Raw genomic sequence first — 23,769 nt, forward strand, 5'->3', positions numbered from 1 at the left:
CTAAGTATTCCTACCGCATGCTTCTGTTAGAGTTGGCTATACAATATAAATCTCATTTAATTTGTTAGTTATTTCTATTTTCTCAGTAAATATAATCGTCGGTTTTTAATTAGAACTATCAGGTACTTATAATTTTGTTTCTTTTTTAATTTGATTTACAAAAATTCAAATAAAAATTATTATACACAGAATTTTATAATAATTTATTATTAAATATAATTAAAATTAAAAAAAAAAATGATTAAATATTATTTAATATATTTAATAGGATAATTAATGCATGTTTTATCTGACATCATATATTTTATGATATGAAATTCACTAATACAAATTATGAAATACATGGGATGAAACAGTAAATATACAGCATTGTTTCTACAGAATCCCATTTATATATTGTTCTACACTAAGTATTATATTCTTTTTTATAGCTGTAACATATGAAAGCATTTTTCTTAGGACTTATTTACTCTGAGAATAATTGTGTTTAATATAATTAGAGGAGCATTTGATTCAAAACATAAATGTAAGGGCAAACTTTTCCTGTCGATCAGACCAGGTGGAAAAGGCCCCTAAGAATGTCTCAATTAACATACTAAAAGTCGAGAGCGTTACCAAAAAAAAAAAACTTTGAAATATCCGGGTGGATCAAGTAAAATAGCTTACTCTATATCGATGGAAACGTGTCGTAGTCCCGTTTTTCGATTGTAACTTGTTAAATAAATACTGAATTTATTAAAATATGTTTCAAAAAAAAGCTATAAAACGGAAAATTTTACACAAAAACCTATTTTCATAAGACAAATAAATAAACGTGAGAATGATTAGTTTTTGAAAATTTTTTATAAGACTAATGAAATTGAAGGTTAGTATTCAATAAAGTATATATTTCTGGATAACTTTGCCAATTTTAACACAAAAATCTATTTTTTTTTTAAACTTTTAAAAACATTTATTTCTACTGCTCTTTTCACTGTTTGGTGCGCATTGACGCATTTTACAAATATTATGCTCACAAAATTAAGTCAAAAATTAAAATTTACGTAAAACCGATATTACTACCTAAAAGTAAATATTGTTTCCTAACTATTGCTTTTGTTGAATATTTAATTTCGTAAAATTTTTTAAAATTTCGTAAAATTATGATTGGTTTTTGTACTTAATGAAAGTCCTAAAGTACGTTTTTTTAAATATAATGATTATAAAATTAGTGATATTTAAAAAACGTCAATATATTTTGCTATGAAACCTTACTGCATTCATAAATAATTACTTTAAGAATATATTCGCATAGTTGTTTTTTGATTTGTTAGCCATTGATAAACAAATTTGAAAATACTTCGACTTGACATTATACTATGTTATTCCTAAATGTAGCAAATTCTTTTAAATTTACTAAAAGTAATTATTCATCGATGACATTTTGCATTATCTATAGATCAAAAGTTGTAGGCACTTGTTTATCGCGTGCGCTTACTGAGACGGTACCGCCGGCTACCTCATTTCTTCGCAAAGGCAGTATGTGGAGCGCTACTGTTTACTGCGCTAGCTCGTGTATTTTTGATCTGATCGGAATATGTCAAACTTCTTTGTGTAGAATTTTCCGCTCTGCATTTTTGACACAATTTTTTTTTTTTCTGTAAAATCAATATTTAACGACCTACTGCCAAAACAGTTAAAAAATAAATTTTTCTTAAATTTTATTTTGTTTATAAGCAAATGTCGTAATGGTGGTGAGGTTTTCGACTTTTAGTATGTAAATTGAGACCCATCGGGTTGGTCTAGTGGTTGATGCGTCTTCCCAAATCAGCTGATTTGGAAGTCGAGAGTTCCAGCATTCAAGTCCTAGTAAAGCCAGATATTTTTACATGGATTTGAACACTAGATCGTGGATACCGGTGTTCTTTGGTGGTTGGGTTTCAATTAACCACACATCTCAGGAATGGTCGAACTGAGAATGTACAAGACTACACTTCATTTACACTCATACATATCATCCTCTGAAGAATTATCTAAACGGTAGTTACCGGAGGCTAAACAGGAAAAAAAAATATGTAAATTGTACTCGCTTGTCATCGCAAATCAGCTAATTTCGAAGTCGAGAGTTCTAAGGTTCAAATCCTAGTAAACTTTTATACTAGATCATGGATACAGATATTCTTTGGTGGTTGGTTTCAATTAACCATACTTCTCAGGAGCGGTCGACCAGAGACTGAACAAAAGTACACTTCATTCACATTCATACATATCATCCTCTGAATTAATACCTTACAGTGTTTCTGGAGGATAAACAGAAAAATAGAGAATATTTTAATTGAGGCAAGCTTAGGGACCTTTTCACCTGTCTGATCCAAGAAAATTTTTCCCCTGTATTCATGTTTTGAATCTAATGCTCCTACTCTAAATGTGGTAAGAGTCAAAGTGTTACATACAAAGCTAAATATCATCTGCATTTTTTTGTGGTCTTATCACAGTGATGTACAACACCCATAGTACAACATGGAATATTATTATTGTTCTTGGAAATGGCTATGCCATTTTTTGGGGTGATTTTAACTCTTGTCAGGTCGTGTACAAATGTTTCAGCAGTGATGGTCCCGTAGAGTAGCGCTACTACCACTAAGAGATCGGTAGTAGTGCTACTACCACTAAGAGATCGGTGCCATAATGGGGCACCAATTAGCCGCACCTATGGGCTTCTTTGTCCCCTTTGCAACGTTTGATGAGTAACCACTGAGGGTGTTCTGTCCCCGAAAGGGACCACGTTATACCTACACCTCATGTCATCTCTACTGGCTGCGCCTATTGCCCAAACTATTTGTGATTGGAAAGCTACGTCGATTGTTCCACAGGGAGTATGCCATGTGGTGCAGCAATGTACACCAGAGGCCACAAACAGAGATTAGCTTTCACTCACATATATGCCTACTCATATTGGTGAGATTCTCCTTACGGCACGCTTGCTGAGTACCACCAGGTTACTCACATGATACCCTATACACATCATTACTACTGGCCACATCCATTGTCCAGAAGGATCTTCGGTACAGGTAGGAAACCTACCTGTCAGTTGTAATAAAATTTTTTATATAGCTATTTGTATTCAGAAAACAGGGGTATTTTGAAAAAGGGTTTGTGGCAAGAAACAATCTTTTTGCCTAATAGAGCTCTTATTATAAGTTAGATATTAAAAAAAGGAATAATGTAAACATTCTAGTACAATTGCAAAAGCTACCACCAACATTTACACAGCAGGTAAACACTAGTTTACTACTTTCTAAAATTTCAAGATTTAAAAAAATAATTAAAAAGGGAGGAAGATATGCATATTTGCATACAGTTCAAAAATTTATTTCCTCCTTTATACATACACAGACACACAATACTTATTCTTCAAAATAGACAAATATCAATGTTTTTATTTATTTTTTTTTTGTAAGCAAGGATTCTCAGTTTTTCCTGTATAAACTGAATGAAAGTATTTTAAAGAAAATATTTTAAATGATTGTATAAATCATTTGAAGACATTTTACATTTCTTTTGTAATGATTTAATGATTATTGTTTTTGATTTTTATACTATAATAAAATATACCCTGTCATTCTGATAATACTTTCATGTCAGAATTCAGGAAAATCAGTTAGAAAACTTAAAGCTCATGTTCAGTACCTGTCTCTATATCAATTCTCTGAATTCATTTGTTTACTAAAATTCATGTCTCACCTCTGTATATTTCTTGCATACAAACAACATTTTTTTAAAGACCAATTCATATCTTTATTTAAAAAAATGGAAACTAAAATAATCTTAAATAACAAACTCCGTAAAAAATTGTACTCTAAATGTTAAAAAAAAATACTGCTTGTGTTTAATTTGGAATTAAAAGAAAAATTGGAAAATGATAACCTTTTAATGTTTTTTGCTTTTTATGGTAGTTTTTTAAATTTACTTTATTCAGCATTTTTATATATTCCAATCTACATAGTATTATAATCACTTTTTATTTACTATTTCATTATTTACTTTAAATATCTATATATTTAGTTTATACATATATAGTTTATATATATATTTATATGAAAGAAGTTAAAGACATTGTGTAGGAAGGGTCAGTAGAAGGAAAAAGGAAGTGTGAAAAGGATGAAGTTAATAGAAGAGGTAAAAATTAGAAATTACCAGGGGTGAACGGAGAAGGCTTGAGATAAAAATAGTTGGTGACAGGGGTGGTATAAGGGAAAATAAGTTATTCTCTCGTATTATATCCTATGAGAGTTTTCAGTTTATTAACCAGAAGGTGAAAGCAAACACTTAGAGGTATATTATGTACTCTTACCTCTAATGTATGGAAATTTCAAAATTTATTAAACAGTAACAATTTTGACAAATTCACAAATTATAAAACAGTATGTTTTAATGTAAATATAGAATTCAATACCAACTGAAGATGCAGGATCCTGCAAAAATTGATTATTGGAATTAATATGGTGAGTTTAACTTACTGTATTTTGATGGTTTGTTTCATATAATATATATATTGGTGCACATATTTTTAATTTTTTAATAATAATATTAACAGAACATAAATAAGAACTTAATATGAAATTATGTGAAAATTGTTCTGTCAGATTCTTTGGATTAATTATTTTGGATTCTTCACCAGTGGAATTAATTAATACACTGTTTTTAATGGCCAACCTCTTCAAGAAGTTAAAAAATTCCATTAGTATGTGGCTGAGTAATATGTTTAATCTATATTGTGTATGTTCATTTTACATATTGTTTTTGTCAAATTTAATCAGATTTTAAAGTTTATATCAATCAAATATTTGAGATCTTGGTCGTTATGTGCTATTTGTGAAATTTTCATGTTGCATGACATTTTTCTGTTACAGAGATCAAGATTTTTAAACACCTCTTAAAAAGCAATATCTAAATTTACTTTTTAAATTTACAAAAAAACATTAAATTTAACTAAAAACAGCACAGAACAAATTCACAACATCAAATAATAATGTAGGTTATTTGATAACTAATAACTCATAAATGAAGCAGACAATTAATTAGTTCAGAAAATATTCTGATGTAAGATCTAACCTGTATCTAAATGCAATTATAATGAATTATCTAAAATATTCTTATATTTCAGGTGACATGAAGATTGCAATATTATTCATTTTTATTTTCATGAATATATTCCATATTGGATCGGGAGACAATTATCTAAATTGTGTATCATCACCTGTTCAGGTTTTATCCTCATCATGCACGGAAATGTCAGTACCACGAAGACCATCTCGGCCAAAGCCACAGCCTCGACCACGACCACGACCTCAGCGTCAGGTTCAGACACAACCAAATTACAAATTAATACTCTTTAATGGATATAATGGTTATTAATCTATTTAAATTGTAAACCTTTTTTAAGCATGAATATTTGTTTTTATTAACACTCAAACCAACAAGCAAAATGTAGTTAAGGGAGGATATATTTCTATTGCAATAATACCTAAAATAAAGACAACAGCCAAACAACAGCCACTTAAAAAATTCATGTAAAATTAAATATTTTCAGTATGATTAATCTTTAATTATATGTTAAAAATGGTTTATTAATTTTTATTTGTATTAAGGAGATGAAATGAGAATTACATTTATCAATAAAAAAACTTTATTCTTTTCTTACTACAGGACATTTCTTCACATGTTTTTGAAAGGAACACACACACACAATAAAAGATCTGTAGACTACCATATTAAAAAAAAATCACTAAAACACTAACATAAATTAAGACTGTGTCTTTATACTTTTATTATAAAATAAAAAAAAAGTAAAGCAAACATAATATACTTAAACATATATTAAATTATAATCACAACCATGATATTAATCCCAATGTTTGTAAAAAAATTAAAATGTGTTCAAATAAGGGTTTTAAAATAAATAAGATCAAAAAAAGTTTCTAAAAAAATTAAGAGAAAAACAAAATATATGTTTGAAATTGTCGTAGTTTCGATAATGATCATTTATTTGACTTTAAAAATATTTCAAACTTCTATTTAACATTTATAATAAGTCCTTTATGCATAAAAAGATGCATCTCTAGATGTGACATCACTTACATTTTGTACAGGACAAAAAAAAATTATTACTCTATAAAATGCTGTTTATTCTTTTGTAATCCCAAATACTAACAAATGAGATGAAAACATTCATAATGCATGCACTTTTTTCAGATATTTTTTATTCTGCTTTAGATTAATTTTGCTACAATTTAGAATGACACCAGATACTAATGAAGTAAAAATAAAAACATCCAGTATTTATTATAATAGATAACAAATAAAAACTATAATATAAAATAAAGTAAAAGTTCATAAACTTCTTTGTATTTATAAAGATACTATAATATAAACTTTTTAAGTATTTATTTTTAATGAATTGTTAATTACTGAAGGTACTAGTTTTAAAAGGCAAAATGCTTCTTATTTGGCTTATAAATTAAATAACAACATATGACTTTTTTATAAATGTTATCAAATATATTTTTAGTGCGTAATAAATCATATTTCTGAGCATTTATCAATTTGTTGTTTCATTTTTATTGATATATTTTACACAAACAGTAACTTCAGAAAATACTTAATAAGAATACCACTAAAATAATAATAATAGAATTGAGAAAATTCATACTTAGTCACAATTTAATTCTTAGTTCTTTTCTTCTTTAGCATAATTTCAGCTGCATCTCTAGTGAAATGTACTATGTCACTGAGGAAGTCCATGAGAATGATTGAAAGCATTTATGTATTGGCTTATTGAAAGGCTGAATTAGGGTGCATGACATTACATGAAAAGTACTTCAGTCATTGTGACTTATCTTGTGCAATCACCACAAGAAAGAAATTAGGTAGTTTATCCAGAAGGCAGCACTCCTTTTCGTACTAGTTACCAAGGAAACATTGACATCATCAGGTTGGAGAATCTATTAGGGTAAGATGACACCCTTAGATAACATAGATGAAGAAATCAAGGTTAAAAAAGAAGGGGAGAGTACCCATCAGGTAGAGCGGGAAAGTTAACAGTCTAATGTAAGCGAAAAATATTTGTTTTAAGTTAGTGTAATTTTGTTGGTAACAGTATGAATAATACATCTAGTAATTATTAAAAATAATGAATTATTTACTTTTCATCAAATCCAAAATTTTATTCAACATAAAATACCCTTATGCAGAAACATTTTTCTGTACTTATCTTTGCGAATTTATCACATCACATTTTACTCTTTCTTAAAGTGAAAATTATTTTTGCACAAGATATTCTTTCAGCTATCAAACACAAGAAAATCAGGAATAAAGATGTTTAGAATACTTAAATATTTCCTAATCCATTCTAGCAATTCTTTTGATGTTTTATTAACAGGTTTACTGGTTGAAAAATTGAATATTATTCTAATATGAAATAAAATAATGTTTGTTTGTCATAACCACTTCCTTACCACAAGTAACTTTAATCACATCTGAATAGATAAGTCTGGTAAATACTCACAAACCTTCACTTTATACAATTGTTAATTGAAAGTCTACTACAGATTTAGATAGTTCTCATAATCCTGATAATGTTCCTTAAAAACATCAAATGCTCCAAACTTTAAGAATTTTTTTCCTACCCTACCTGAAATATGATTTGGTAATTCTTGGTTGAGAAGTACTTCTCACAGTTTTTAAATGGAAGTAGTTGTTCAGTAGTACCAAATTATAAACAACTTTCTTAAAGAATCATTTTCATATAACATTTATTTTTTATAATTAAATTTCAGTATTATTCATACAATATAATGCAGATTTTCTATTTCAGTTAAGCAAATGAAAGAATGCATCTAAACTTAGACTGTAATGATTTCTAAACAAACCATCCTAAAAAGATATATACCATACCAAAACTTGTGTTTGTGCCTTTCTACATTAGTTTATATAATACTTATTTAAACAACAATAAATGCAACATTTATATAGAGATAGCAATTTTTAAAAAATCCACCATTAATAAAATAATGGATGAAATTATAAAAATATGAGTTAAGGTGCACTCTTTCATTTGCCAGACTGTAGTTTGTACAGCTGTTTTGCCTTATAGTGACTATCTTTTTCTTTAATAGAAAATCATATTCTCATCAGTTTTAATGAAAAAGCTTTCTTTCTAATCTGTTGTTAACTGAAATTGTTTTGCTACATAGTAAACAACTGTTGTTAATATTTTAGGACAAAAAATGTTTAATGCAATAAATGGGGGCTTAACCCACTTCTTCCCAACGTTGCGCAAACGAAACGGTACAAAATTACAAATATATATTTTTTTTCTGTGATGTGTAACTTTTATTCTGATTTGTGTTATTAATTCTAAAACAAATAGAGATTTTATTGATGTGTTTTAGTAAAAAATTTTATACATATTTCCTTTGTTATGTGAACTTGAATAATGATAAAACTAATGCATTCAGAATCTGCTTTTTTGTCGTAAGAAATAAAAGTATGTACATTCTTAGAACCAATTTTTTTTTTTTTTCAGTTATTCTTATTAAGTTTAGTTTTGCCGAGTCATTTCTGTTATGACTGAGTTTTGGGTTTCTTAGATATTCAATGTAATGTGCAAGTGTTGCATTAGCGCAACGTTGGGAATTTACAGCTAGTTGGGATACAGCTGCCATGTGTAGTGCCTTGATCAAATCATTACCATAGCTACTTTACATACATCTTTCAGTTTTATTTAGAGGATTAAATTGTTAATGCGTGGTAACTTTATTTCATAATATAAATTTAGTTATTAGTTTCCAGTGTGTAGTTTGAGTTACTATCAAAGAGACGTAATTATAAGCATGCAAATATTGACAAATTACATGACTATATTCTACTATGAGTTTTCAACAAGAATATTACAGAACAGCAGAAGAGTTGCTTGTAGCATTTGATGAAATAGAGGAAGAAGAAGCAGCATGCAGTATTGATTCAGTAGTTATAATACCACCTGATGTCAATGAAAATATGGATGAAAAAAACATTGGTAACCAAATTGTTATCAACGATTGGGGTGATCTCATTTCTTCAGAAATTGCTGGTTTTTCTGAAATCCATAGTTCTGTAGTATTGAACCAACAAAACATAAAATAGCAAAACAAAAAGTCAAGGAACCTATACCATGTCCAAATTGGGGAAATTCTTCACCAAATACATAAAAAATTCCATATGATAATGAAATAAATGAACTTGTGGAAAAAAATAAAAAAACAATTTGTGGTCTGACAGTTCTTCAAACATTCAATTTAATTTTTGATGTGTTCCTGGACAAAATTATTGAGTTTTCTATCTCATATGCTAAGGAAAAAATAACCACAGCTTTAACTCTTGCAGACTTGAAAAACGTTTTTTTTTGAATTCTTATTCTGATGGGCTATCAACTCCAATGTAAAGTGTACTGGAGTAAAGATCCTGATAAAGGTATACCTCTTGTATGAGAAACAATGTCACAAAATAGATCTGATGAAATTAAAAAAGTACATCCACTTATCAGACACAAAACTAGAATATCGGACAAATTTTCAAAACTCCACCCATATTATAATGAATCGAATGTCAAATTCAGCAAATTTGGGGTGTTTTCTCATGAAATTTCAACTGACAAGCCAATGGTTCCTTATTTTGGACGTCATTCAGCAAAAAATTAAGTAAAACAAATTTACCAAACAATGAACGAAAAGACAAAATTGACTACATTATAGACAGAAATGAAACTAAATGCAAGACGAAGCTATAAAGTGTGCTTAATGAAACTGTTTATATTTGTAAGAAATGCCAAGTGTTTTTACATATGGACTGCTTTAAAAACTTTCACAAGGTAGCTGAAAAGTAAAATTATAAATATAGAAAACAGTGTGAACTGAAATTATTATTATTAAAATTTATTATTATTACTACTAATAAAATTAGTTTACATAATTATCAGTCATATTATTTACTCTTTACATCATTTCCCAACATTGCCTTAATGCAACATTACACAAACATTACTCAAAGACTACACATACGAGTTTCTCTTTCATGTCTTATTTTTTCAACTATATAGTAAAGATGTAGATAAAATGAAACAAAAACTATGAAAAATTTGTAAATTGTTCTTTTGGGAAGAAATGGGTTAAACAGCAATCTTATTTTAATATTGCCGCCACATTGCAAATAACCATAACAAAAAACCTTGGTAGATAAAAAGTTAATTTTTGACATCATTTCCTGATGAGAATATGTATCAACGCTTGAAATTATACTGATGAGAAAGGATTCTTTAATTTCAATTGTATCATTCATCCTATACTATACGTTTTCTTATAAAATAATTTTAAACTCTCAAGAATAAAATATAAAAGAAAAAGTTCACACCACCAGCTTCTGCAACACAATCCAAAGATTGTTATAAATCTATTTTATTAAAACATAATATAGACTGTCTATGACATCAAGGGATTCTTCATTACTTCACTAACTATATAATCAGAATATGAAAGCCGATAAAAATTAAATCAATGAACACATATTCTGCTAACAATAAAGCATATTACATTTATCATTAACAGCCCACAAAGATTACATCACTAACTTTATCTCTGCTGACTATCTAAAAAAAAAAAAACCGTTGCAATCAACCGCCATGTTGACCTTTGACCATTAGAACCTTTTTGGCGGTTGAGTGTGTGATCATGTTTCCAGGATGAATAGGTTTTTCTAAATAAATTTAAACTGTGAAAGAGTGGATTTATTGAAAAATACATAGTAAAACACGGGCTTGAATTCCCCTGAAAATTACAACAAAGAAGCAACAATAAAATTGGCAGTTGAACCTGAACATCTCTTTTTATGGTTTTATTTGAATACATTAAAAACGGCTACTTTAAATGATGAATGTGTGTTCACATTAAAAGTAGATGTTGAAATAGTTGAATTTCAGAAAAAATCATAGTAAAACATATGTTTTAACTGCAAACAGCTTGAAATGACAAACACATATTCAACCACCAATAGCATAGATTACACTAATCATTATCCGCCCTCTTGATTCCTTTACTACCTATCCAATCAAAATAGGAAAGCCGATAAAAATTAAACCAATGACGACACATATTCTACCTGCTATATCCCAGATTATGCTTATCGCTAACTGCCCTCACAGATTACTTTGCTTACTATCTAATCAGACCAGGAATGCCGATAAAAATTTAACGAATGACAACACATATTCGGCCACCAATATCGCATATTAGACTACTCAATAACCACCCACAAGGATTACAAGACCTTGTTGACTATTCTATAAATGTTGGATGAAGTATAGTGTGTTCAGGTTCAACCGCCATGTGGACGGTTACCCTGTGAATTAATTTGGCGGTTGATTGTGTGGTCATGTTTTCAAGTATGGTTGTGTGTTTGTAGTTAAATTTACACTGTGAAAGTGTGGATTTATTGAAGTAAAATACGGGGTTTATTATCTATAAAACTATAACAAAAAACCAGCAATAAATTGATGGTTGAACCTGGACATCTCATTTTAAGGATTTATTCAATTACATTAAAGCAGGGCTACATTTAATGACGAATGTGTGTTTACATTAAATTTGCATATTGAAACAATTTGCTTACTGAAAAATTTATAGTAAAGCATATGTTTTAACTGCAAACAACATGGTTAGTTTTAAATTTATGATGATGATAATGATTTTGATGATGATGTAGGTCATTGTTTCTTTTAGCAATATTTGTGGTATATCATTGATGGATTTTATAATCCAGAAGTTACATATTTAACACTGTATATTTAAAGTGATGTTCTGAATAAACTGGACTTCATTATTTTCAGTGAAACTGGGTATTGGATATTTTTAATTTTTTATAGTTATCATAGTTAATATTTGACAGCTGATGTTTTTTTTAATAACAATATAAATAAGAAACGGGATTTCTCAGGTATATTAATCTGATTTTATGATTTCATTATAAATAAGTTAATGGAATATTAAATTATTTGAAAAAAGTTTTAATTAAAGGTAAGAAGAATTTTGGTTATAGATTAATATCTAAAATAAATTTTTATTGTTCTATTAAATAAATACACTTAAGATGTGAATAAAACTTCTCTCAATGACCTGTTGAAGTAGTTAGGAGGATGTCTGATTAGCTTTATGTTTAGAGGCAGTTCTGAATTTATAATAGTGAACCATTTTTAGATGAATTCAGTACTACAAATACTTATTGTTCAGATTATGAAAACACAATTATTAGATGAGTACAGAACAAATCTACAATGTTGGCAATATATTAATTACTTCACTCATGTGACACAGTACATCTTTCTTGTATCTATATCATTTTGTTGTTGCAGATCACATTAGGTTGGTATCATTCATATATAAATGATTATGAATTAACTGTTTCAAATATTATGAAGATTTTTTATTTCAATCCAAATGGCAGTGTAATACTTTGTATGTAAAACTTAATCAATTGTATTCAAAGAATAAATAATAAAGTTTACCAATTAATAAATACAACATTTTCATTTCTCATTTTGGGGCACGAAGGCCCCAGTAAAATATTATGTCATAATTTAATTACAGAATAATTACTGCGAATTTATAAATATCCAGTGAGCAATACATGATTTAGGAAATACTTTCCATATTTGTATTACAGTTTACAAACTTATTTCAAAGAATTAGTTCCTCTTTGGCTTTTCATCAATACGCTTTTTCTTTCTTTTAAATGGTGATAAGGACGTTTGATACTGCCGCAGATCAGCACAGAAAAGAATCTGTAAAAAAAAAATATTGTTAATAAAATCTCCTCAATATGAAAAACAACTATATTTGTACTTAATAGTAATTAGAATTCTGCAAACCCTATTTGGTTAGAAATATATTAACGCATGATTGATGTGCTGTACATTAATTGCAGTTTCTTAGGATAGATAATCGGTAGACTATGTACTCTAATATGAAATTTTACAGGTAAGTAAAACTTTTTGGGAACAGCTTCATAAGTTGTCTTCAAAATTTGTACTGTAATGTGTGTGCATGGGCACGTGTGTGATGACATATATACTGAGTGATGCTATAAGCAATAATGATGAATTTGGTGTGAATGTTTCTGGAAATGCATCAAAAAGATGGAGATCTACTTTCTGACATATTTTCAATTGTGATGTACCTGGATGTATTATTTCACTTCTAAAAACAAGTTTTTGAAGACATCTTACAAAACTTTTCCTAAAAAGTTTTACTTATCAGTAAAATTTCATATTAGAATACATAGTCTATGATTATCTATCCTAAGAAACTGCAATTAATGCCAAGGATACTGGCAGTTCTATAGTGAATTTGTAGCTGTGTTTAAAAGAAAAGATACACGTCTATAATCTAGCAAAATGTTCCTATTGTACAAAAATGGTTTTCCTGACTTGTGTTAAAGTTCCAGACTTTTTTGAACCCACCAATTCCATACCTTGCACTGCATAGTTTCCATTGTTTGTCAGATTTACTATGAAAGTCAGTGGTTTTAGAGGTATTTAATACTTACAAAGACAATACCAAACTCTTTTGTAACACTACTAGAAAAATGATGACTAGAAAAATAATCCAAGAGTTGAAGAGCATAAATTATATTTTTCAAGCTTGAAAAAACCATTTTTAGTATTTTATCTACAAGAGGCAAAAATAATAATTTAATAACCTACATAATATAAAAGGAGATACATGTTTAAGAGATCTCCATCAAACTTGTTTCCAAATTGATTAGTTACACACTCAAATTACAAATCATCTAGTTGCTTTGTAAGAAATAAAGAGAATTAGTTCCCAGAGAGAATTGAAGAAAAAGATTCATCAGATTGGGTTGAAGGTTTATAATACTAAAATAAAAGGAAACTGCTGCAGATGATTATGAGAGTAGAGTGATGGTATTCAGCAAGAGAGAGACAGCTGTCTATAGTGGTCGATGATTTAGTAAAAGATGGCAAAAGTGACAATCATTTATTTTCTCTACTACTAATAGTAAATGAGGTCTGAGTTAAGTAAATTAAATATTGCAACAAAAATATTATCTCACTGTAGGAAAGGTTTATATGTATGTTAAGTTGTGAAACTTTAGTATAATTTTTATAAACTAAAATAACCAAGATACTCACAACAATGGCCCATCCAGCAAAAGGACCATAAAGAGAACGAAAATGTTCACCGATTTCATTATAAACCTTTTTACTCAAAGATTTCACACTTTTCAAATGAGGCAGATAATACTGAGATGCAATTTGAAATATATGCGTATCAACTGGAACTGCCTGTAAATGGCCCAAGGACAGGAGACAAATACAATCAGCAACCTACGGAAAAAGCCACATTACCAAAAAAATTTTGCTCTTTATAACAGTAACAAAAAAAAGTGACATAGAAAAATATTCTCTTCAATGTTTTTAAAATTACCAAACATCCCAACAATGGAAAAACTATAAATTCCAGATCTTTGTTAAATTGTGTCAAGTGTGTGTTAAATAACGTATCTATTATGAAAGTAGAGAAAAATGAAACTATTCATCTCTGATGGTTGGGTTCTGTAAGCCTGAAACTACAGGCTTCAGAAATACAAAAAAAAATAAATATTTTAAATATCTTTCTCAAATTTGCATGAAGATAGTATTAGTTAAAAGATTAAGTAAACAAATTCAGTAAAATTTAATCTTCGTAAAAATAAGAATTTAATCTAGTTTAAATTCTTTAAATTAATATTCTTTTAAAACAAATTAACTGGTTTAATTATTATTTTTAAAGAAGTGTTAACAACTACATTTCAGTTATTGAATGTAGGACACTAACCTACTACACAGACTAAACAGATACAATCTTGTAGCGCAACATCTAGAGTACCACTTTTAAATAAAAAGTACATTTTCTAAATGTTTCTGTATTCTATCAAAAATTTTTTATTGATAAGGCTTGACAACTCTACATATATAAGAATTAATGTTTACTGCGCTAAAATTGTCTTAACTTTACTGCTAACACTGATTATAAAATTGGCTGGTTTATACAGTAATGAGTTATACTATCCCAAATGCATACCTTTCTATTTACACATTATACATACTGTAAATGTGAATAATATATATGAGTCGTCATTGTATATAATTTGTAATTATTAAAAACATTTTTAAATACTACTATCAATCATTGAGTAACTTTTAAGGGTTTGCCTAAGTATTGTAATGTAAAATAATTCACTGCATAATAAAATCTAATGTTGTTAAATATAGATAAACAGATCATCAAGAAGTAATTTCCAAATTTTAATTTATGTATTAAAATATATATAATCATTCAGGAATTCACTCTAATGAATTCTCTTATAACAATGGCCACACAATAAAATATAGTAAACTTTTATTATATCATACATTCTAGTAATGTAAAAATAATTTTAGTGTACACACACACACACACACACACACACACACACACACACATATCACACACATAAAAATTCTTGACATAAGTTTGTATAAAAATTTAAAAACTACACACTTTTGCACCAATTCCGGGTAACTTCATAAGTTCTGCTTTAGAATCTTTATAGTCTAATAATTTTAATTTATTTAACCAGTCATTACCACCAAAAGTAATTATTTTTTCAGCAGCCTGTTGAATATATTTCGCACGAAACCCAAAACCTGCTTCACGCAATTTTTCACTCACGCCAGACCGAGCTAACTTTTCTATTTTTGGAAAATCATAATACACATTTCCATCAATTATACAAATTTTTTCACCGTAAAATGTACAAATTTTTTCGACCATAGCTGATATTCTGAAATAATAAACACAAACAATATTGTATTGCAACTACCTTAAAATAATTTATTTAAAATTTTAATTAAATTTCAATGTACAGTTCAATTAAAATTTTAGTGAAGTATAATTAAATTTTATTCCTGTTATCATCAATCAGTATTATTAATATTTTTGTATATACAAAGAAAATTTGATTTCCACTAGTTACCAAACATTTCATACAATTATTTAGATCCACTTTTTGAAAACAGAATTGCCTGAAAGTTTGAAATAAAACAAATAAAAAGTTAATTAGTAGATTTCATTGAACAGCTTTAACATAATAAGTAATAAATAATTTAAAAATATAATATATATTTTTCATTAAATAATTAATATTGAATATTTTTGTAATATTTCCAAAACTTAGTCTCTAGTAAGAATCGGATCACTACAAGAAAATGACAGTAAACAAAGAAAATAGTGGCATAACCAGATAGAGACAGAAAACCATAATGTTAGATCTGAAGTGCGTCATCTGCATATAGAACATTTTACTAATCATCGTTTAGAATAAGTGAAAAGTTTTTTTTGAAATTCTGCAAGAAAGATTAAGAGAAACTTTATCTCTAGGAGCTCATGATCAAGTAAAATTCCAAAGCACAAGAATTGTTGGAAAAATAGGTGTTGGAACATACTGATCCCATTTTTAATGATTATATTTAATTACAGTATAAAGTTTCTTAAGAAAATCAAATAAAAATTATTTTTAATTAAAAATAAAGAAAGTAATCCTGACTGAAATATGAGGGACAATCGGAAAGTAAATTAAATCCCTTCTATGAAACAAACACATATTTACTGTATAAGACAATTTTTTTTTATTGAATAAAAAACAACATATTTTTATCTATTTTTCAACATAACACATAAACACTTTTCATACCTTGTGACAAGTTTTTCAATTTCTCTCTCACAAAAATTTCATCCAACAATTTCCTTCAACCATTTAAAGACCACTTCCTTCAGTTCATCATCATTAGCGCTCCTCTTCCAGGTCTCACTTGAGAGGACCAAACAAGTGGAAGTTGCAGGTCAGGCCTTTAAGGCAGATGAGACCACACTTCCCACTTGAATTTTTGCAGTAACTCGATCTTTAATGGCTTTACGCAATTTTTTTAAACACGCACAGTATGATTCAGCATTGATTGTTATTCCTCGGCACATAAATTCACTGTAAAAAACTCCTTCAGAATCTAAAAATACTGTCCGCATAACCTTTCGAAGATGTGGGGATGTTTTCACTTTTTGGCTGCAGCAAATTTTTGTGTCTCCATTCACGTGATGCTCAATTAGTCTCAAGAGTGTAATGAAGCACCCAGCTCTTATCCTCTGTAATGATTTATTTCAAAAACTGTGGATCAGTTCCAGAATAATGTTGAAGAAAAGAAAGAGCAGATGCAAAATGTTGATGTTTGTGGTTGTCGGTCAACAGATGTGGCACCCATGGTGCACACGTCTTATGGTAACCAAGCTGATCATGAATAATCACAAACACACTACCATTACTGATCTTAAGTTCAGTTGCAATCTCACTAATTTTAATGCGCTAGTTACTCAAGATCATTTCATTTACGCATTCTGTGTTATCCGTCGTGTTTGCAATTGGACATCCAGCATGCTGTTCATCACTCACATTTGTTCTTCCGTTTCTGAACATTTGGCACCATTTTGTGATCATGCGGCATGACATTGCATTCTAACCATATATTTCAACAATTTGGGGATGAATTTCACAACATTGTAACTTTTTGCCCACAAAAATCGGGCTACTGAATGCACTTCTATGCTGGATGAAACCTCTAGAGAACACACCATATTGACAATAACACTACACACACACTGAATGTTGTACAGAATTTCTGCTGGTGGAGCATGAAGACAACACAACCAGTGCTGCCACTGCAAGACAATAATATATCCCTTTCAGTTCAAGAACACGACAAGGGTGTAATCATACTCTTCTACTATATACAAATAAATTTATTTTATTAGGTCAACCAAAGTACAGACTAAATAAAGTAGGATGACTTACCTTACTCCACTATATATGCAGGAATGCTTTTGCGATTTACTCACATCATACTCATATATATTATATATGCATTATATATTACATACTCATCTCAAATTACATTACAAACTTCGTAAAATATAACATATCATGCATTTATTTATTTTATTTAAAATTTCAACTTTTTATTTTTTATTTTAAACTAGCAGACCCGGCAGTGCTTCGCTATTGCTAGATTTGAGTATATATATAGATTAAATGAACACAATTGAAAGTTTGATAAAACATTAACAAAATGAAATTTACGGAACTTCACAAAATTTAACCTTTCCCCTTTTCATTTTACCATATTCCCTTTCCCATCGTTTCCTTTTTCTCCATTTCCCCATTTCTTTTCCCCTTTTTTATCTTCTTCCCTTCTACCTTTTTTGAATTTTCCCTTTCTCCCTTTTACCCTACGTGTAAATGAGTCTAGTAGTTTTTTAGTCCATAACGGACACACATATCAGAAACGGAATCGTAAAATATTTAGTATAGCGTGTGTTGCTTTTACATCCAACAAAGAGCGCTGTTTTTAAAAAAAGCTTGTTTCAAAGCAATCTGTGAAAAACTTTTGAGATTTAAGATTTTGAACAAACTAACATTTACATTGTTATTTATATAGATTTTTATTTAGTTAAATTAAAAATTAAAATAAAATTTAAAAATATGAATAATTAATTAAAATTAACATTAAAAATTAAATTAAAATTAAATTGTACACATTTTTGCATATGTAAAAATATATGACGTTAAGACATATAAAATCAAATTAAAATTAAAAACAAATAAAAGTAATTTTTAAGTAAAGTAATTATGCATGTTGTCCATTTAACTGAACTTACTTTAATTTTATTTACAATATCAATTTTTTTAACATGGTATTACCAATATGTTAAATAAATAAATTAACAATTAATATAATCCACCTTACCAGCATTTTGATGTGTTATCTAGATCTTTTGGCTTACTTGGAAGCCATCATCAGGAGTGAAAATTAAGGCATTTAAAGTCAAACGTTTAAAAAATCATAGTTAAAATTTAAAAACAATCATGACTGTCCGGTCCTACTAGCATACTCCAAAGTAAGCCAAAAGATCTAGAAAACACATCAATGTGCTGGTAAGGTGGATTATATTAATTGTTAATTTATGAACTTACTTTACTATAATGACTGAAATAAATTATACATCACTATCAAAATAGATGGTGGTGCCATCTACTGCAGCTTTCAAAATACTGTCATCCTATATTCTGTCTTAAGGTTGATCATATTAAATTTAGTTTTATGTTTTATATATATATATATAATGTATTATTTCTCTAAAATGTCTAACCCCTACTATTCTGTGATTACATTTTAGACATGAGACCTTTTAGAAAGATATATATATATATATGTATATATATGTAAAATTAAATTTAATATGCTCAACCTTCAGGCACAATAAAAGGAACAGTATTTTAAAAGCTACAGTAGATGGCACCACCATCTATTTTGATAGTGATGTATAAATTGTTTCAGTCAGTATCGTAACGTAAGTTCAGTTAAATGGGCGACATGCATAATTACTTTACTTAAAACTTATTTTTATTTGATTTAATGTTTAATTTAATTTGATTTTATGCCTTGACGTCACATTTTTAAATTTTATATTAATTCTTAATTTAACTGAATAAAAGTTTAAAGTAAAGTAACTAAAAAAAATAAAGGTTTAAATTTCAAATAAAATAAATAAATGCATGATATGTTACTATATTTTACTAAGTCTGTAATGCAATTTGAGATAAATATATAATACAGCTGATGATGCGAGTAAATTGTGAAAGCGCTCCTGCATATATACTCGTAGTGTAATAAGATAAGTCATCCAATTTTATTTATTCTGTACTTTGGTTGATCTAATAAAATAAATAAATATCTATATAATATATATAAAAATATAATTATTACTTTAGAGCCCTTGTAATTTTAGCATTATAAGTTAGAACCATTTATAAAAAAGATTTTTATTTTTTGAAAGAAAGCTGTAATGAAATTTGTCATTTGTTTTGTTGTTGAGTTATTGAAATTTAAACAAATGATATAAACCCACACAGAAATTTAGCATTCATTTGAAGCTTTATAATAAGTTACATAAAAAATTATGAATGCTAGAAATATAAACACACATATATATATATATATATATATTTTTTTTTTTTAAAGCAACCAGCTAAATGGCATTGGGTCATAATTTTGTTTTATATTTCATGAGAAAAAGGTTAAAAGATAAGCAGTTAAAAAAAAAAATATTTACCATTTTTTTTTTACATGAAAAATGTCTAGTCAATGTTCCTCAGGTTTATTAAAGTGGTCATCACCATTTACAAATCCACACTCAGGAATTTAATTAAGCACCCTTCATCCCACACAACACACTCACTCTAAGTACGTTTAAGTCTCCCAACGACTCGATTAATGGTTATGACATCAGAATTATATAAAAATTTTAAAGAAACATTAACTGTAAAAAAATCGTTAATTTTTACATTTTAATGTTACTTTAATAAATTAATTAATGAAGTGCAGAAATCAAAGCGAAATAGAAAATCAAACAATTATGCAATTATTTATATCAGTTTAAAGTTTATGTTTAATAATTTTCAAATATAAATAAAACTGCTCTTTATTTGTGATGGTAAAAATTTATCAAGCTGTTGTTTTACTCTAATGGTAATTTTCACTCACTCATTGTTAAGAACAGATAGTGTAAAATGGTAGAAATTATTTTCAAACAATTTTCTGCATTGTTTGTTGACAAGTTTTCAAAAAAAATCCAGCTGTTTCAGTTGCATTATCAATGAAAGGCTTAGTTAGCAAAACATACTTTTATACAAATGTTGATTACTGAGATATAAAAAATTAAATAACTGTGAAGGCCATTTTGAAATTTGTTAACTTTTAAATTTGTTTATATCTGTTATGAAGAATAACTTTGTTATGTTCATTATAATTGTAGCTGTTGTCATTATTATAATGTTTCATATTATAGGGGACATTTGTGGAATCAAGATGCACATTATATGTATTTTTTATTTGACAGTTAAATGTTCTTTTTTAAACTAGCGTATTTCATTAAGAGTATTCGATGTTTACTATATTTTGGTTTAAGAGACCATTACTTTCTTTCAGTCACTTAATGTTTATTTATTTTTATGTTTTTATTCATTTAATAAATGATTTTATTTATAACAGTAACAATTATAATAATAACAATAACAAAAGATAAATTATCAAATAGCCTGCTAACAGAAAATCAAATAATAGAAACAACAATATAATCTGAACAACAATGCCAGCAATTATTTTAATTTTCATCGCTATCCCATCAATTAAAATTTTATATTTAATAGAAGAAGTAATTAAACCATCAATCACCATTAAAACAATTGTAAAACTGTTATAAGTTTTATGTAATAATTTCTTAAATCTATTAGAGAAGGCTGGTGTAAAGAAATGATATACCCAAATATTATAATGATTCCTCAATCAGATCTTTAACTTTAGATATAAATCTTACTTTAAAAAACACAAAATGATCAACACAAAGAAAACAATGGGAAATCACCATTTCTTTCATTTTATATAAAAAGCTGAACACATTTTTTGTGTTCATCTTTATTCATAGAATCCAAAGGTGATGAATATGTACATTTCTTTGTACAACTGAATATTTCATATTGATCAATGAATTGAGTCTATGTTTTTTCTTTATTTATAATTTAAAAATATCTGACTATATGTATGTTTGAAATATCTTTTTTCTTTTCTGTTTAGTTATTGAATATTCTTTGGAATGAGAGTATAGAATGACTAAATTATTTGTCCAGTACAAAAAATCTTGATAGTTAGCAAAAAAGATTTTATGAATTTTGTAAATTCTCATGGGCAAGGTTGTTTGTGATAATCGATTTTGGGCAAATAAGTTGACGATCAGCTAATGTACACATTGTCTATAACTCTGATAAAATAGTATTGTATTGTCTGATAAAATAACTACACATAACAGATTTCCTTTACTTTCATTAACTTTTTATATATACTTTTTTTTTTTTTTTGTAAAAATTTTTACAACATTCGTCAAAGAAAAGATGAAATTTTAATGAAGGAATATTTTACATTTATATTAGAATATATATTGTCTACATTGGGGAATCATGCCGTGCCCAACCCAGGAAATTACTAAGGCAGAAAGTTACTACCCCCTTGCGTTCCACCTGAGTAAGTGGAGATAAGGATAAAAAGGTACAAGTGTTATTAGGGATAGGGCTTGACTATTCCAGTGAAGGGAAAGTCAAGAGACTAGGCAGTATTGCCCAACTTCTGAAATAGGTCTAACCATTTAACTAAATAGGGTACTAACCCTACATCCAGTTCTATAATGTAAATATAAAAAAATTTACTAACCTGGATAAAAAATTATTTGAGGAACATATAAATGAAAAAATGCATTCCAGAATATCTTGTTTCATAATTCTAATTCCATAAAATATTTCAGAAATTTTATTAAAAAATGGATCATCTTTAGACCATTTACTATAAAATTCTTTAAGTGAAACATTTAACCTAAAAAAATCTGTAAGCATTTCATCATACACATCAAAATTTATCTCTTCTGATTTGTTACTTTCATTTTCATTAGTAAATATTTGATAATTAATAAAATCTTCATTTTGAGAAAGAATCCATACTTTGTGATCTAATACACCAATCCAATGATCATGTTTTATCTCCCTCCATCTGAAAGCAGAAATATAGTATTATACAAATTTAAAAAAAATAATAATAAAGCATCAATTGAATAAACAAAATTTAAAAAATGTAATTATTCAGTTTACAAATGAATAATGTACAATAATGATGAGATAATTTACCTGTAGCATTGTCCTGCATTTAATGTATATCTCAAATGCAAATCAGATTGTTGGCAGAAAACTTTTCCTGTTTTATTTGACTGCTTATCACAGATCATTGAAAATTTACTGAATAAATGCCTGGAAAAAATAATTATATGGAAATAATGTACTTTAATCATGGAATAAGTTAATACATAGAAGAAAAAAGTGGTTTATATATATGGGTAATTGGAATTATGGTGTTAAATTTAAGACCAGTTAATTTTTGTACAATCGGCTAGTTAAAAATTATTTCAAAGAACTTATAATTGTTTTTACAAATATATATTATCACCCACCGGCTTCGATAACACAAGGCACTTTAGAACCTTGTGGTAGCCCAGAAAAGGGCCATCTGTGTGTGCTGAGGAAGCCCTGAGAAGGGCTGTTGAGTCCAGTCGCAGGTCTGCAATAAAGTCAGCTCGGGTTGACAAGTGAAAGTCGGGCAGTTGCAGCTCGTCCATTGGAATCGGACCAAGCTTCCCATTAATGGCAGTTGAGTTCCCACTACATTGTCCACACAAAAGTAGTGGCCTCCCAGAGCCCCTGCAGTGTCGGGTCAGCATCGGTCATCTTGCCCCGGCAGTTCTCCTCGAGTGCTCCAGCTTATGGAGCTGGCCAGCACATAGTGCGGGTGTTGCGCAGTCAGCTGGTTGGGGGGAGAAACATGTGTGAAGTTAGTAGTGAAATGGAAGTTCCCCCGACATCATCAGCAAGTGTCCCACTCATGAATATCTAATAATCAATATGTCCTCTTTATTCTTAATCACTTCACTTACATGATTTGGCAATGATTCAACAAATGTATTACACATGATTTCTTCATCATGAAACCAAACCAATATTATTTTTTTTAATGAG

The 23,769-nt window shown here is 28.3% G+C and overlaps 1 protein-coding gene and 1 long non-coding RNA gene across 4 annotated transcripts in view; one reads left to right on the forward strand and one right to left on the reverse strand.

The window, feature by feature from the left end:
• Nucleotides 1-6,580, forward strand: LOC142327337 (uncharacterized). The gene is made up of 2 exons (XR_012756960.1): nt 1-122; nt 5,147-6,580. It is a non-coding gene; the product is annotated as an uncharacterized LOC142327337 (long non-coding RNA).
• LOC142327336 (N-glycosylase/DNA lyase-like) overlaps nt 6,557-23,769 on the reverse strand; it is a 21,632-nt gene continuing 4,419 nt past the window's right edge. For 2 of the 3 annotated variants that reach the window (XM_075370284.1, XM_075370283.1), the window contains exons 2-6: nt 22,888-23,007; nt 22,421-22,753; nt 15,612-15,894; nt 14,222-14,416; nt 6,557-12,850 (exon numbers count right to left, since the gene is read on the reverse strand). In XM_075370284.1, coding sequence (XP_075226399.1) covers nt 12,755-12,850; nt 14,222-14,416; nt 15,612-15,894; nt 22,421-22,753; nt 22,888-22,985 — 1,005 coding nt within the window. In that variant the 5' untranslated portion in view covers nt 22,986-23,007 and the 3' untranslated portion in view covers nt 6,557-12,754. The remainder of the gene's footprint in view (nt 12,851-14,221; nt 14,417-15,611; nt 15,895-22,420; nt 22,754-22,887; nt 23,008-23,769) is intronic. The other variant, XM_075370285.1, reaches the window with a different exon arrangement.

Source organism: Lycorma delicatula, chromosome 7, assembly GCF_047948215.1.
Source record: "Lycorma delicatula isolate Av1 chromosome 7, ASM4794821v1, whole genome shotgun sequence".
Classification (NCBI taxonomy): Eukaryota; Metazoa; Arthropoda; class Insecta; order Hemiptera; family Fulgoridae; genus Lycorma; species Lycorma delicatula.